The sequence below is a fragment of the Acartia tonsa genome, chromosome 9 (assembly GCF_053477335.1).
Source record: "Acartia tonsa isolate MP-2025a chromosome 9, ASM5347733v1, whole genome shotgun sequence".
NCBI classification, from domain to species: Eukaryota; Metazoa; Arthropoda; class Copepoda; order Calanoida; family Acartiidae; genus Acartia; species Acartia tonsa.
In genome coordinates, this window is record NC_137268.1 from 43,534,202 (window position 1) to 43,551,852 (window position 17,651).

General features: G+C 32.6%; 2 protein-coding genes across 3 annotated transcripts in view; both read left to right on the forward strand.

The window, feature by feature from the left end:
- The first annotated feature begins 1,046 nt into the window (after positions 1–1,046).
- Positions 1,047–10,862, forward strand: LOC145329027 (uncharacterized). The gene is made up of 10 exons (XM_080173030.1): positions 1,047–1,166; positions 1,442–1,482; positions 4,692–4,779; positions 6,414–6,479; positions 7,266–7,362; positions 7,931–8,041; positions 8,633–8,722; positions 9,275–9,317; positions 9,804–9,833; positions 10,819–10,862. The coding sequence occupies exons 1-10, from the start codon at positions 1,111–1,113 to the stop codon at positions 10,860–10,862; spliced, it is 666 nt and encodes a 221-aa protein (XP_080029156.1). The 5' UTR covers positions 1,047–1,110.
- Positions 10,863–14,006: 3,144 nt separating this feature from the next.
- LOC145329017 (uncharacterized) overlaps positions 14,007–17,651 on the forward strand; it is a 22,363-nt gene continuing 18,718 nt past the window's right edge. For both annotated transcript variants that reach the window (XM_080173016.1, XM_080173015.1), the window contains exons 1-4: positions 14,007–14,101; positions 15,268–15,316; positions 15,889–15,986; positions 16,614–16,704. In XM_080173016.1, coding sequence (XP_080029142.1) covers positions 14,039–14,101; positions 15,268–15,316; positions 15,889–15,986; positions 16,614–16,704 — 301 coding nt within the window. In that variant the 5' untranslated portion in view covers positions 14,007–14,038. The remainder of the gene's footprint in view (positions 14,102–15,267; positions 15,317–15,888; positions 15,987–16,613; positions 16,705–17,651) is intronic.

Below are 17,651 nucleotides of genomic sequence, written 5' to 3' on the forward strand. Positions count from 1 at the left end.
TAGTTACTATAATTTATCAAATCTATATAACACCATGCATACAAATATGTAAAGTGTGACAGAATGTCTCAAAAGAGGGCGCGGGTTCCAACACCCCCTTAAAAATAAATTTGGGACACCTAACATTTTTTGACATTCTCAAAACTTACTTCTTTTTTCAAATTCTCTGCATATTCGACTGGTTAAATTACTTCTCTAAGGACTTAATTTACATTATGGATGACAACACTCACAAAATACAAAATAGGTTCTCTTTGATCAGGGGAATATTCACAAAAAAAAGTCTGTAGCCTATACCATATATCTCTTACTTTATTGCGCTATGAATAGAAGGCCAGACAGACAGACAGATTGATTTTTAAAGTAGTTGCTCTTAGGCCAGGAGAATCATCTACAAACGTTACTTGATACATTAGGTCTACATGAGAAGAAAATTCTGAGTTAATGTAAGAATATCTTTTAGTTTTGTTCCTAATTGCTAGGATTACAACAGGATAACGTAGAGATCACTATCATTAACTAAATAACTTCACTACATAGATAGATAGATAGATAGATAGATAGATAGATAGATAGATAGATAGATAGATAGATAGATAGATAGATAATAGATAGATAGATAGATAGATAGATAGATAGATAGATAGATAGATAGATAGATAGATAGATAGATAGATAGATAGATAGATAGATAGATAGATAGATAGATAGATAGATAGATAGATAGATATATAGATAGATAGATAGATAATAGATAGATAGATAGATAGATAGATAGATAGATAGATAGATAGATAGATAGATAGATAGATAGATAGATAGATAGATAGATAGATAGATAGATAGATAGATAGATAGATAGATAGATAGATAGATAGATATAAATTTAAAAATAATTTTTTAATGTAATAGTATACTGTAAAGCAATTAAAATCTAATCAAAGTATATTTACAATACACACAAACAAAGTATATATACTACATATTAATTACTTTTAAAGAATTAAAAACAAAAACATTGTAAATATTTGAAAACACGCACATTATAGTACTCAGTTGTAGTTGAGATTTTGAACAATAACAAACAAAATAATTTTGTTTGTGAACAAAATGTTATCAATGAGATATGTGTTCTTGTGTTTTGCTGCATTTATAACTTTTTTAAGGTATTAGTTTCAATTAATTCTATTGTTTAACCAAACTTATTCTTTTATAAGTATAAAAGCTACTCTATAATTCGAAATGTCCGCCTGCATGTCTGTTTGAACGTTGTCACCTCTAAACATCTGATTTAAAAATAAATTTTTCTGTTTATCCATCTATGATTTTTGTGCTTAAAAATATTGCCATATTTGTTTGTCCTATTAAATCACTAAACCAGCAAATATATTGTTTAACCAACGACATAACTAATGCTTAAACTATTTTATTTATTTTTCAGTTGCACTGTTAAAGCACAAGATAGTTCGAAATTTCATCCAGGTATTGTATAATTTTATATCCCATAACATAAAGTAGTAAGGTATTGTCTGTAGCGTAGGATCTCGCTAACTGCTGAACTAATATGGTACTACCTTACTGTGAGGCTTCGTATAGGTCTGGGGACGGTCGAAACTATTTTTGGGGAGGGGAGGGGTGTCGACACCCACTTTAAGTGGCCCTAGAGGTTCTAGGGACGTAGCCGCTAGTGAAAAAATACACTATCTATTTCAAATGATTCCTGCGATGATGTAGATTAAAATTTCAACACCACCTTAAAATTAAAATTGAGAAGTCACGCCTTCCCTTTTTTTCACTCCCTAATAGTTTTATACCGGGGGATCTAAAGGGATAAGACAATGGCCGATAAATTAATGTACATGTCTAATGTTAATACACAAAATTACCCATTTCTATAGATTACAATTAGTGGTTGAAACGTTTGGACACTTAACTTAATAAATCAATCACAATTCATTAAAAATCTCCAAAGTTGTTAAGCGAACGAATAAGAAAACGTTAATATTAAATTTTAGGGACTAGTGTCATGAACAGCCCATTGTCCCCTCTCTCCATATTTCACACGCCCCTTGTGAATAGCTGTGTATGTTGTCATCCTTGATTTAAATTCATATATGGGCTTGAAAGGTTTGGTGAATATTATGTAGCGGATAAAGTGATATTTAATCTATCTTCCACTTTGGCTTCGAAACCGATTCATATCCGCTGGTTTAGAACCAGTTATCAGCCAAACTGAAAATCCATATGTAACATCGTATGAAAGACAATTTTCCACGAATATTAAAATAAAAATCATAATATTAATTACTATTTTGTCAGCCTTGCCTCTCGGGGTTATCAAAACTGGTTTTAATCTTATAATCTTTCTTTTTTTATATCTACGGAAAGCTGTCTATAATACGATGCAGTAAATAACTATTCCCTTCACTACCTTTAATTAAAATAGGTTATTCTTATGGACCGATTGACGTCACATAACGACTGGAAGAAACGAATTATCTTTCATATTCAAATTCCCCCTCTTAAATGGGTGTCTTTTAGATTTTCACTGAAGTTTGTTTAGACTTATAGACATTTTGTTTGAAATTAAAATCGTTGTTACTTTATATTAATCAATGTTCGTTTGTCTGTCTGAATTGTTAAGCTTCGCTTTTATGGATGTTGTTATCCTTGTTTTATTTGTTTCAAGAAAGTAAAACTGTGCAATAATCAAAGATAGGGTCAACGATTCTTATACAGAAACATGGATTTTAGATGAAACAATGGAACTATATCAATATTCCCCTATTAAAATAAACAAAATTACCACTTTTGTATTTTTACAATTTTTAAAAACTTTACTTAACTTTGGGGAACTTTAATATTTATGGACGATTGTCCTTTCCCTCTCTGATAATTGCAACAGCAACAAGGATGACAACATCCATAAAAGCGAAGCACTGAAACGTTAAGATAAACGGACATTAACACTTGTATAGTGTCATAACTGAATAATCATAATATAAATGTATAAGAGTCAAAGCAAAACTGTAAGTAAATTTGTTGAAAAAATGCTTAATTCAGGATAATGTTTATGGACATACTTACATTTTTAGGACTTGATTATAGAGTTGCTTCGCTTATTAAATTATCCTTTGTTGTCCCAGGAATTAATATACCAAAAATCAGATCAATCGGATGATTAGATCACATAAAAATTTGTTGTTAAAAAATCAACATGTTTAAAATGGACGTACGGACATTTTGGTGATGATTATAGAGTTGCTACGCTTTCTAAATCGTACCCAACTACTAAAGGAATCACCATGCAAAATTTGAAATCGATAGGACAATTCTAACATGCCAAAATTAACGAAAAAAGCTATCCGTTACGGACGTACGGACGGACGGGCGTACGGACGGACCGACCCTAATTATAGAAAAGCTTCGCTTTTAAAAACTGCTAAAAGAAAAATAATACACACATTATAATTTAAGGGAGTAGAACAAAATTACTTTGCTTTGATAACTACCATCTAACTCCCATCTTACTGGTTGAATGAATTGACCAATAAATAAGTTCCATTTTAGAAACCTGAAATTGACGACAATTTTTCTCCTGTCATAATATCCACGTATATTATATTTTCATTGTTAGCATAAAGCTATAAGAAGAATTAAAGTGATGTAGATTTTCCCAAGTTTTTTCATAAAATCCCTATTCCAAACCCCGATTGTGCTAACATATTGAAAAAATGAATATTGTTTGGTATCAGGGATCTATGAGATAAGGCAATGGCACACAAATTAATGTACATCTCCAATAATGATTCACAAAATTACCCCTTCTGTAGATTACAATTGAAACGTTTGAACTCTCAACAAAATTCAATGAAAGATCCCCAAACTAGGTTGTTGAGACAACGAATATGAAAACGTTATTAAAATACTTCGGGGACTGTAGATTTCAATTTTGGTTGAAAGTTAGGATACTTCTAGTTTGGAGACAACCAATGAAAATAAAGAAAAGTACCCAAAGTTTTTGAGCAAACGAATTAGAAAACATGTTTGTAAAACTTTGGGTACCAATGTAAGTCCCCTTTTTACTAGTTGTAAATGATAAAAGTAGGTAAACAATCAAATTATTCTTTTACAACCTTGTCTCCAGGATATTTTAAACTAGGATTACACCATCTATGAAAGTGAAGCTTAAGAAATTATAAACAAACAGTTACGGTTAAAGGCTTTTTCGTCAATTCAAAGGCTTATATTAGCTGCTCAATTTTGCAATTTTCCGCAATCTAAAATAATGTAGGCAAACCACTGATTTATAAAGAGTAAAAACGGCTAAATATTTTACGTGGGTTTTCTCTATGCATTACTGGCTAACGTTATATTCTATCCTCTGCACTCCTTGGGTATTTAGACAAGGATATTCTACAATTTTTGTCGCATATTTAGTCAAGTATGTCAATATTCAAATAAAACCAGTCAATCTTTTTTCAGATAACTACCTCCCTTCCTTTTTCAAAGACCTCTTTCGTCTGCTTCTAAATTATTTTTGGTTCTTGGCTGTGTTAATATAAGCGACACGATTGGTTGATTTCAATGACCCAATAGAAAGGTTTCACAAGGCGGTTGCGATGGGGAGATACAGTTATTTAACCCTTTCTCTCTCTAGTGTTTTACTCTAATTTCCAAACCTTTTTCAGTAAGTCCTGAGTTAAAATCGTATGCAAGAATGATGGATACAATATTAGACAGCAATGATGTTAGACTACGTGTTTGTCAAAATTCAAGGTATATGAGATAGATAGCAATAGATATATATATGACTACATAGAGAGATAGAAAACTTATCAGATAGATATATAGAAAAATTTAGCTTGTCAAAATTCAAGGTATAAAAAGAGATAGAAAGACAACAATAGATGGATAGACAGATAGATATATAGAACCATGGATAAAATACTAGATAGTAATGATGTTAGATTACGTGTCTTTCAAAATTCAAGGTAGATAAAGTAGATAGAAAATTAGGAGTGGATACAAAACCGCGACAAACAAAACCGCGACAGGGACAAAACCGCGACATAACAAAACCGCGACAGTGACAAAACCGCGACATTACAAAAAAATCTATAATAAAAAAATCTTAAAAAGAGCTCGGCCCCCTGCCATGCCTAGCCGCAGGCGCTCGGCCCCCTTGCCTATAACCTAACCTAACCTATATGTTTGAATGTTTAATGTACATTAACTTATTTATAATTTAGAATTTCGTGGATTTTACAAAAAGTGGTTGGTAGATTTTTTTCAAATTTTTAATATTTTTTTTACAATATTTAGGTTAGGTTAGGTTATGGGCAAGGGGGCCGAGCGCCCGCGGCTAGGCAGGCCAGGGGGCCGAGCGCTGCGGCCATGTATTTCTACAAAAAAAATCCTACATAGTTATATTTCTGTTATTGTCGCGGTTTTGTTATTGTCGCGGTTTTGTCACTGTCGCGGTTTTGTTATGTCGCGGTTTTGTCCCTGTCGCGGTTTTGTTTGTCGCGGTTTTGTATCCACTCCGAAAATTAGCTATAGATAGATAGATAGATAGACAGGCACAGATGAAATAAATAGAATCATGGATAGAATAATAGATAGATAGTAATGATGCTAGATTACGTGTCTGTCAAAATTCAAGGTATATAAAATAGATGAAAAGTAAGCTATAGATACTGATAGATAGATAACTTAATAGATAGAAAGGATAGATAGATATAATATGGCTTAGGACCCGGCCAATATCAGCTGACAATTTTTTTAACAGCAATAAAATAAAAATTACAACAATAATACCAGTTTGGCTAACTATCTGAAAAAAAATCAGATTTTTTTATTTCATTATCCGAGGAAAGCTGTCTATAATACGATGCAACTAAATCTATATATAAAAGTAACTGGCTAAACATTTGAACCTATATGGTTCTCATTTACAATGTAGCTTCACACAGGTCCGGGGAAGGTTTATATCCATTTTTTATATTTTTTCATTTTTATACTGAATTTGAAAATGCCTCTAGAGGCTTCTAGGAAAGAAAAGTTGCTAGTAAGAAATAAATTGACACTGAAAAAATAGATTGATAGATATTTTTCTTTTGTAATTAAATTTTTTGGGAATAGTCCTTTTCGTGACATCGCTTCTTATGGGGCGATTTTTCGTATTTTTAAAATGGCTTTTTATAGGTTATTTTAGGTTAGGTTAGGTTATATTGGGTTAGGTGATTGCCCCACAGGGCTAGGTTATTGGCCCCGCAGGGTTAGAGCCCCCCGCAGGGGCTAGAAATAGGAGAAAATCTACTGTGAAAAATACGACAAATCGCCCCATAAGAAGCGATGTCACGAAAAGGACTATACCCAATTTTTTTTATTACCAAATGATTTTCTTTTAGATATTTTGGAAGAGGAATCATAGCGATGTTGAATTTCTACACTGCAATGACTGAATTTTGGCATAAGTATGGAAAAAAACCGATCTTTAAAATATACTTTTTTTATAAAACTTGAAGTTGAATAATGGATGTATTATTACTTGGATCTTACACCAGATTTTCATATCAAAAATACAAAGTAGTACGATGTCTGTCTGTCTGTCCGTCCGTCTGAAGCTTAAGATCTCGGTAAGCACTGAACCGATCGGATTCTACTCTTGAGGGTATATACCTATTGGTCCTGTGGTGGTTTTAAGCTATTTTTTTGGGGGGGTGGGACACCCCCAACCCCCCCAAAAACAAAAAAAATCCCCCCCATTTTTTTTTTTTGTAAGAAATATCCTTGGTCCTTTGTAGAAGATTTCCTTTGTGGAATATTTCCTTTGTAGAAGATTTCCTTGGTCCTTCTTATTATTTTTTTTTTACAAATTTCACCTTACACTTTTTTTACCATCTCTTGGGGCAAAGCCCCTAGAGGCTAGGGGCGAAGCCGCTAGTTATATGATAAAGTAAAATAACGATTTCCCCCATCCCCCCTTTACCCCATCCTCTTTCCCGCTGTCGGATAAACGGCCCGACCAATGAATCCGGGGGGAAAGTGCAACCTGAATTGACGACAATTATTCTCCTGTTATAACATCCACGTATATTCAACATCAATTAGTTGAATACTTATTATTAGTAGTTTAAAGGTTTTGTGATTTTTATCATAAAAATTATATTTTTAAGATTATGATTAGAAATCAAATTAGTTTTTCATTAATTATTAGAGAAAATTATTGAATACATATAGATAATATATTATGGATTTAGGTATGGATCTAAAGAAGAAACCCTAGATTGGTTAAAAATGTACGAAATCTATTCAAACGAAACGAAAATGGACGAAGTTCTAAAATCAATTCCAGAGGTAAAATGCATTTTTTAAATATCTTTTTTTGTTTCATTAACGACTTCGGGGGGGGGGGGGGGGGAGGGGGGCATTAAAATAGCTCAAAACCATGACCTAAAAGTAAAACCATATATCTAAAGATTTCCTAGTAGTAGCGATATCTTGATAGCCAAAACAAAATCTTTACTACTTTATGTAAATTTAGTATTTTTATGTATATCAAACCCTAACCTCTAACTTTCACGGTGGTAGGGAGAGTAAAGTAGCTAAAATATTTGAGAATTGGGAAATTATCAATGTCTCTAATCGCCCCTAGAGACCTCTATCAGAAGCTACATTTAAAAAAAAAAACAAATCGGTTCAGCGGTTAGTGAAATCCTTCGGTACAAAGACACAGATACAGACCCTGTTATTTTATTATGAGGATTAACTATAGATCCTAGAAAATCACGAAACCTTCAAGCCAAATACCTTCTACGTGCATTGTGACGAACTGACATACAAAGTATCAGTATGCTCTACTTACAGAGTAGCTACGCTTATCGTATAAATATTGTAAAAGAGGATAGATTTGTTTTTTTTTTAGTCAGAAGTGTTATTTCCCAACGGGCTGCCCACTATTGAAGTTCTAACCGAGGATATTGAATGGCTTGTTCATCAATGCAAAGACGAAAAAAAGATTCAGTTAATTTTAGATGTAAGTACTTGTAGAAACCTACTCTAGAACTTGTGCATGGCGGTTTATTGGTCTTTATAGCTTTTCCTTCCTGCGGTTCAGTATCAATTACCATAATGTCAATTCATGTAAGTGCTATATCCCTGCGGTGAGCCCTAATCATGCGGGGCTACCTTTTACCCAATATAACCTAAACTGTCATGTAAAAATTATTGAAAGTGTAACTCATGAAATGTAATTTAAGGAACTGTAATTTTATTATAAATAACATTTTATGAAATAATACTTTAACCTTCTCGTTAATAATTAGGTCTACAATAACTTTATAATTCTATCCTTATATAAAAAGTCCTGGAAAGGTTCATAAGATTTTGGGGGAGGGTATCAGCAATCGCAAAAATTTAGCCCACCCCCCCTGTAAGAAAACCAAAAACATTTTCTTAATCTTTATTAAACCTAAACTTGAAAGTGATTAAGGGTCGTTTTATACCCCCCCCCCCTCACCTCTAACTCATTCCCACAAGAGACCTCTATGGGTACTTTTGAATTGTTTTATACCGACTACTACTTCCTAAATTTTCTATGTTGTTATTTAAAAAAAAAATATTTCAGATTATCCGCCGCACAGTTGTTGTAGATGATGAAGAGGCTGAATTTCAGCATCTAGCCGCTCTTATTACAGCTGCTGAATTAGGACACAAGGTTTGTAATTCATTTATCACCTATGACCAATATGAACAACCGCCGAATCAGCAAATGAGACTAGTTTATAATGTAAGCATCTAGCCGCTCTTATAATAGCTGCTGAAATAGGGCCCAATGTTTGTGAATAGTTTATACCTGACATAATGATTTCAACATCTAGCTGTTCATATAACAGCCGCCGAATTAGGAAATGAAGCTAGTTTAGAATTTTAGCTTCTAGCCGCTCTTAAACAGCTGCTGAATTAGGACACAATGTTTGTGAATAGTTGATCCCTGATTTCAACATCTGGCAGTTCATTTAAAAGCAGCCGAATTAGGAAATGAAGCTAGTTTAAAATTTTAGCTTCTAGCCGCTCCTTTAACAGCTGTTAAATTAGGACACAAGGTTTGTTAATTATTTATCACTTGTAACACTTATGCTAAGTTTCAACATATAGAAGTTCATGGAACACAACGGCTAATCTACCTTTGTACATAGGAATGTTGATTTTGTTATGTAGTTTGACCTAAAGATTAAAACTTTTAATCAATTAAAACTAAATATTTTAGAAACGAAGATTGTGCAAGATTGTTTATCAAAGTGCTAAAAAAGGTAAAATATCTATTACAAAAAAAACAAGAGAAAAGTTTAACCAAGTAGCTAAAATCAGAGCTGGATCTTTAAATCATTTCAATGGTGCGCCAAATCGGGGTGAGCCAACTTTCCACCAATGAAAGCACAGCATTTTACGAAATACCGCGCTGTGATTGGCTGAAATTCAGCGCAATCCGATTGCAGATTGTAATCATTAGTTTGAAAGTTTGCATACTGCTGCAACTCACCAAACGATATTTAACCCAAAGTACTCAAAGTTTTAAAGCCAACGGATAATGTATTCAAGGTCTGGCACTCACAGAAAAAAGATTTTTGAACCTGTTCTGTATTGGCGATACGTCCGTTATATGCTCCATAATGGATTAAAATGGTAGCGAATTGGCGGGCGGGTAAAATCTGAAATATAAATACTGAATTTTAAATAAAAAAATTAACATTTGTTTTAAAGAAATCAACATTTTATTAAAAATATTCTTTTTTTAGGACCTAAGAAAAATGTACTAAACATGTTGAGTAAGTATTAATTTCATCATTTAATTCAATTTTAAAAGTGAAGCTTTTCTATAATTAGGGTTGGTCTGTCCTTCCCTCCGTAACGGATAGCTTTTTTCGTTAATTAAGGCATGTTAGAAATGTCCTATCGATTTCAAATTTTGCATGGTGATTCCTTTAGTAATTAGGTACGATTTAGAAAGCGTAGCAACTCTATAATCATTACAAGAATGTCCGTACGTCCATTTTAAACATGTTGATTTTTTTACTTTTTTAACAACAAATTTTTATGTGATCTAATCATCCGATTAATCTGATTTTTGTTTTATTGATTCCTGGGACAACAAAGTATAATGTTAATAGCGAAACAACTCTATAATCAAGTCCTAAAAATGTAAGTATGTCCATAAACATAATCCTGTATAAAGCAGTTTTTCAACAATTTTACTTACAACTTTGCTTCGACTCTTATACATTTATATTCTGATTATTTATTTCTGACACTATATAAGTGTTAATGTCCGTTTGTCCTACTGTTTCAGTGCTTCGCTTTTATGGATGTTGTCATCCTTGTTTGAAGATAAAGGGATAGGTCTGTGTGTCTGTCTGTAACGAAGGATCTCGCTAACCACTAATCGATATTGTTTTCCTTTAAAATGTAACTTCTCTTAGCCCATGGGAATGTTTATAACTATTTTAACTATTTTGGTGGAGGATACCACCACCCTCCGAAAAGAAATCGCACCTAGAAAAAAATGACCCCTACAAAATTTATAAAAAAAATCTTTTTATAAATAAAATTGGAAATGGGGGGGGGGGAGCTCGAATTGTCTCCCCCCCCCCCCCAAAAAAAAACTCAAGTGCCCCTAAAGGCATCTAGGGACGTAGCCGCTAGTGAATGATAAAATCTTATTTCATAAATCAAATACCTGGCATAAAAGGAAAATAATTTCATTAAATTTTGCTGTGTATTAAGAATGTTTTTAAATTTTGGTTGTATTTTTAGGTTTATACCAAATTCATAACTTACTCAAGAATCAAATAGCTTAATAAAAGTAAGTTTTATTAACCTAACATACCTATCATTATTATAACAATGCGAACAGCCAAACAGACGGACATACAAAGTGAGTTATATAGAAGATGTTTATTTCACATGGAAAAATCTCCAGTAAATCCAAATTCCCTATTTTAAGTGCTTTTAATGGACTGATTGACAAAGGTTTTACAAGTATTTTCATAAGCCAAGGGAATCATCTTTAGCTATTTTAGACTTCTATCTTATAGAACAGCTTCATCAATCATTGTATCATACTTCATTTTAGAGTTCCTGTTATTTCCAGAAACTTTTATCATCAAGAAGGCATTACTCAAATTATTGTAGATAATTATATTATTAATTATTTTGTTGTTTTCATGTACCTTAAAAATTTAAATATAATTTAAAATGTTTATATAATCATATTCAAACAAGGATGAATACATCGATAAGTGGTGAAGCACAAAATTAAAACATGGATTTTTATTTTCATGATGTTAAAAAACATAAATATTTTTTGTATCTACAGGTGCTAATATTAAATAGTGCATTTATCTGCAGATATGAAATTTAAAAAAACATACGAAATTTTTTTTCTTCTGAAACCTGAAAAAATAAAAGCAAAGTTTTTATTATTTCTTGGATCTTACACCAGTTTATTATGTACTATAATAAAGTGAAACTCTTAGCTGGCAAAAATAATCACAAGCCCCCCCTTATACACTATCTCTACCCTTTCTCCTATCCTTATACTGGATGAACGAACAGCTCAATAAGTGATATCCATGTTAGAAAGCTAAATTTCCCCTGTCATAATATCTTTGTATATTCTATACCCAATATGATAGCTAAAATTCTTTTTTTTAACAATTGTTTAAATTGAATATACTTGAGTAATGCTACTTAGTATACTGTTATTCTTGTTTTGGTCACACGTATATATGTCACTGCCTACTTATTTCTTTACATTAGAATAGCATGATACGATTTTGAAAAAGCATGAAAAAATCCTAGATAAGGAAAGCATTTTAGGTTGCAGACGGCGGCAGGTAAATGGCGGAATTTTAATATTTTAGAAAGTGTGAAGATTTTTATGTCTGAAGCTTAAAATCTCAATAACTGCTAAACTAACCCTGTTATCTTATTTCAAATAAGCTTCACATAGATCATGTGACGGTTTTAGGCTATTTTATTTTCAGATTTAAGTCTTGGGATGGTTTCAATAACTTTTTTTATCGCTTTTCTGCCTCTATATACACAGAGCCCTTAGATACTAGGGGTGTAGCCGCTAGTAAGATACAAGAAACTTGAGCTATTCAAATTTACCTAGAGACATGGAGAAACAGGACCTTTGGAATCATACCTGGAATCTAAAGAGGTCTTGAACAATTGCATGATTCATTTTATTTTATTATGGGATATTCCATTAAAATTAAATGCTTTGTTAAAGTCATGATTTTTTGCTCTGTATTTAACGTCAGGATGTTTAAATCTAAAAAATTTCCATTTGTAAGAAATTAAAAAGTCATTTAAACTTAAACTCATTAACTAACATAGAAAACTAATTAAATAATGATAATTCAACGCATGCTAATAAAACAATAGATAAGGCAAAATTATAAAAATAATGATAATGCGAATTATAATTAATCCTTAAATAAAATTGTTAAGTAGTTTAAAAGTGATAATCATGAACAAACAATCAAATATATTTCTATTATTTTTCTTTGTTTTAACTTTTGGACATTACACTTTGGCATTACCTCAGGTTAGACGATGTTTTATGAAAAAAAAATCAATAAAATTGGTGGTTTCACTCAAAGGGACTAGTAGAGCAACCTTACTTTAGGTTTATTTAAGGTTAGATTATATTGTGCAGTGGTTAGCACCACAGGGTTAGGGCACTCGAGAGGCATAGGCATAGAAAAAAGCTATACTTCCCTTATTTTTATTTAGTGCTTTAAATCAGGGTTCGGAAGCCGCGCCTCAGCCGCGCATAAGCCTCAGTTTTAAACCTGCTTGTGAGCAGAAAAAGAAATTTTTGAAAGAAGGATTGTCTACTAAAGAGACAGTTTTATACATCCAGCTAAATTTTATAGTGATAAAATGACGATTTCACTTAGGCTTACACGCGGCTTACGCGCATCTTCCGATCTCTGCTAACAATAAGGAGATGTGAGAGGTTTAGTGCTCGATGGGCAATTAAAGGATTTTATTTACTATAGCAACAACAAAAAATAGTTCATAAAAGGGAAAACTCACAGTGGCGTGCACGGGGTTTTACCAGAGGGTGTAAAAAAGTTCAAGGCTATTTTTCTATTAAGCGTTTATTTCTTCACTTGTTGTTGATTAGGGAAGGGTAGCCGTTGAAAATGAATGCACTGCACTGCACAACTTCGTAGAAACTGTAAAAACAGTCGTGCATGGATGGATGAATTGGCCTAGTTAAACAGAATCTGTGCTGCTAAAATAGTAAGATTGTAAATATATGACCAATTAAAGAATAATGAGATGGGAATACCTAACCTAACTTATTTTTAGTGTGCTGCTGAATGTTTTAAATTAGATGATGGCGAGCAAAAATACTGTGAAGCAGGGAAGGGCATACAAAGCATTTTTAAAAGTGAAGCTTTACTTTAGCCTCGGTCTGAACCTCAGTTTGTAACGGATGGATATCATCATCAATTTAGACAAATTGAAATCGTCCTATCTATTTAAAACTAGATGGTCCGTTAGTCCATTTTTAAATGTAAGGATACGTCCGTCCATTCATCCTATTCAAAACTTGCATGCAGGGACGTCCAAGCTTTTTAATTAAAGGAGGGTAAAATGAGAAATTTCAAAGGCTTGAAATTTTTAAAATTTTGAGGGGGGTAAAAAAAGGTGTTTCTAAGTTTGAGGATGTTAAACATATCGTTACTCTCCCAACCCCCCTCCTTGGACGTCTGTGCTTGCAGGGTGAAACAATCTCTACAATCACAAGAAAGTCAATTTAAACATGTTGATTTCAACTAATATTTGATATTCTGTGAAGTCAACGTATGTTCGTAAAAGTTTGTTTGTCTAAATTGGACTACTTTTATGGATGTTGTCATAACTCTATAACCGATAGCAAAATGTTACGTAATGTTTATATGACTTTAGCTGTTTGACTAAAAAAAATTTCATCTTATTTTACTTTTTTTAAATGCCCTCTATACTATCAGGATGCAATTCAAATCCAAATAATATATTAAATACTTGTGTCTGGGTAAGTTTTTATATAAATACATTTATTGTTCATATCCTTATGTAAAGAACCAGGATGTGTATCCGTCTGTGTGCAAAGTTGCTAAGTTTATAGTGAAGCTTCTTACAGGTTGAAGGAAGGTCAATATCTATAGTTTTAGGGGAATGGTACCTCCACCCCCAAAAAGAATAAACTCATTGGAATTAGAATTTGAAATTGAAAGATGAGTTTCGACTTACGCTTACCCCTCGATCCACCTCACCTTTACTATAGCCGCAACAATAAATATGAAATAATACTTAAATATGTCAATTTCAGGAGTTTTAGCTATTAACCCTTAACAGTCGGGTCCAATGCCGCACCTTTATTGGTCGGAGGGGGGGGGGAAGGGAAGGAGCGTTCAACTCCCCCCTATTATCTCAGCTCCCATTAGAGCTAAAGGGCTAAAAAAAATTGTCCCTTGTTTAATAATAAATTTCCGACTATAAGTGATTCAAAGTAATTTTTCGCCTCCTTCACCCTTTTATTTAACAACCTTTGTTTTAGGTCCTTTTTTTCTTAAAACGGCTGTAACTTTCTTATTTTTGAAGCTAGAAAAGCAATTTTTTCAGATAATTTTTTTCTTTATGTAAATTTCATATTAGAAATCTCAAAACATAAATTTCGGTGGCTGCAGTTGTACTTAAAGCTGCCAGCTGCCGAAGTCAGCGGTCGGCGTGAAAATGGCGGCGGATCATTATGAAATTATAATATGTTATGTAGACATGTAAAAAAGTTTAAAATTTGAAGTCTGGAACCTGAAATTGTCTTGAATGGATATTTTTGTATTTTGGTAAGATAAAATGCTTTGTTTAAGTAAAATAGCATATTTTTGCTCTTTACCTGGATGACCTTGCCAGGTTTGCTGGTATCCTGTGCCCGCCAGGATGGAGATATTAAAAAGATTTCAACTCTTAGTTATGTATCATACTCATATTTAAAAGTCACTTAGCTATAGCCTTCTATCTTTCACACGCAGAAAATGAGATAGACAAAACCGGAGAGGGAGGGGCGTTCAACGCCCCCCCCCCCTGATTGTTAAGGGTTAAAAAAGAATGAAGTCTATTTTTAATCTAATGCCAATAAAATAGCCTAATTTTTAAATCTTTGCTTCCTATGAAATATTACTTTTGTTTATTTGTTTGTAGAATGATACAATTAGTGAAATTTCTTGTACAAACCCTATACAAAAATTAGGTAATTTTTATTTCTCGTATTCATTCGAATCCGGTGGATAGGAACCGGTTCTCATCCATTCGAAAAAACTATGTCTAGCATTGTATTATAAACCGCTTTCTACGAATATAAAAATTCACAATCATAAGATTAAAACCAGTTTTTTTTAACCCGTGCCTTCGGCACCTCGGGGCTTAAAAACTGGTTTTAATCTTATAATTGAACATTCTATATCCGCGGAAAGCGGTTTTTAATACGATCAAAGAAATAACTATTCTTAATTTTGTTATACTTCCTTATGACTAGGGATAGGCAGCGTAAACCCCAATCTTTTTCTTGCTGGCGTTTGTTGTCAGGAATTTAAACTGATAAGACAATGGCCAAAACAATTGATGTACATCCCTAATAATTTTTCTGTAGATAACAATAAGTAGTTGAAACGTTTGGAAACTCAACTTAATGAATCTACCAATCAAAATTCCCAAAAGTTGTGAAGCCAATCAATAAGAAAACGTTATTTTAAAACTTTGGGAGTCGGATAATAAACAGCCCACATCGTTCAAAATTTCTTTGCATAATTTTTCTTGTTTTAGATAAAGTAGATATATCTGGATGGACAGAGGCTGCCTGTTCCAGCCTGTGTTCTCAAATGGAGGATTGTTCTGCCTACTATTGGGAAATGGATGATAGGGTACAAATTTTAAGCATCTTACAGTGCCTAATAAAAAAAGACGTAATACAATGCAAATGACCAATGAAAGGCAAGTATACATTCTAATTGACCAATAGCAAAGTGTTTACTTGCCTATCATTGGTCATATAATATACTCTGCTTCACAAATTTTACAATGTAATATGCATAACAGACGGACACACAGTTGACTATAGAGAAGTAATGATGCAAAGTAGTGCATACTTAATACTGCTGCTTTGTTAGATGCATGCCAATGATAAAATTATTAGAAATTAGTGGAAATTTCATTGCTGAAAAACGTATTAAGCCCAAACCCTGCGGGGCTTATACCTGCGGTGCACTAATCCTGGCTACGAATATAGCTGTTTTTATAATCCTATTGATGTTTCCTGAGGGATCTTTAAAAAAGTTTTTGGCTCACTGCCTCGCTAAAATCTTTGTGAAAAATCCTACAAAATCGCATTAAAAATCTACAAAAATTAAACAAAATGTTAAATATGTTAATATACCTTTGATGATTTTAATATATTTTGTAGATTTTTTTATGCAGTTTTGGAGGATTTTTCACAAAATTTTAGTGAGGCAATGAGCCAATAGCATTTTAAGAATCCACCTCTGGTTTAGATTAGCCACTGTGTGCTACACCGTGAATGTTTGGATCATTGGGAAGGGAATTTGCACTGCACTGAATGCGAGAAAGTGGCCAGAAAATGCGGTAACCCTTTTTATTATAGTGTGATATTTATACAAAATATTGTTGTAACTTTATCTTATGCCTCTACCCAGGGATGGATGGGCTGTTCATTATAACGTTTTCTTATACGTTGGCTTAACAATTTTGAAGGACAGTTATTGAATTTGATTGGTTGGTTCATTCAGTTGATTGTTTCAAAAAGGATTATTAGAAGCTTTTGATTATAATTTTGATACCTTATTATTTTTCTACATTTTTGTAAATCTTTATGCAAAAGTGTAATAGGATGTGTGTATTTTGGAAAGGAAATCGCTAAGATCTTAATAATAGTGCATTGAATAAATCCTGAAAAGGTTTTGAAATATTTTTGGAGAGGGTATCACCACCTTAACAAGAAAAATTTACCACAGAAAACAATCCCTCCCCAAACTTCTTTTAAATAAAAAAATGAAAAGGTAGGTCATCCCCCGGTCCCCCCCCCCTCCCTCTATAATTATGCCTCAACCGTAAAATACAACAAAAACAAATTAGGTTATGCAATATTGAAAAAAACCTTGTTGTCAATCCTTTGTCGTATTCTCAATAGGCTGGACTTTGGACCAAAGAATTGACTTAGTCATAATTTATTCAATAGCAGAGCTACTCTATGAGTGAGGTTTGTTCGTACCTTGTATTAAAGAGACTATTGACCAAAATATTTGTGTGATTTTCTTTTTATTGGCAGATTCTAAAAACACAACAACTTTGGAATAATTGTCCTTGTTTTCTTTTATTTCAAAGTATTTTTTAAATTTAGTTTAAATGTCAGCCGTTTCAGCTTTAGAACAAACAATGATATGATATTTTTTAATCAAACAATTAGTATAAAATAATAAAGTAATAAAGTACAGCAAATATTTCAAATTTGTAAAATTATGTCTTTAAAAATAGTAAACGAATGGAAAACGGAAGTCTATACAATATATTAA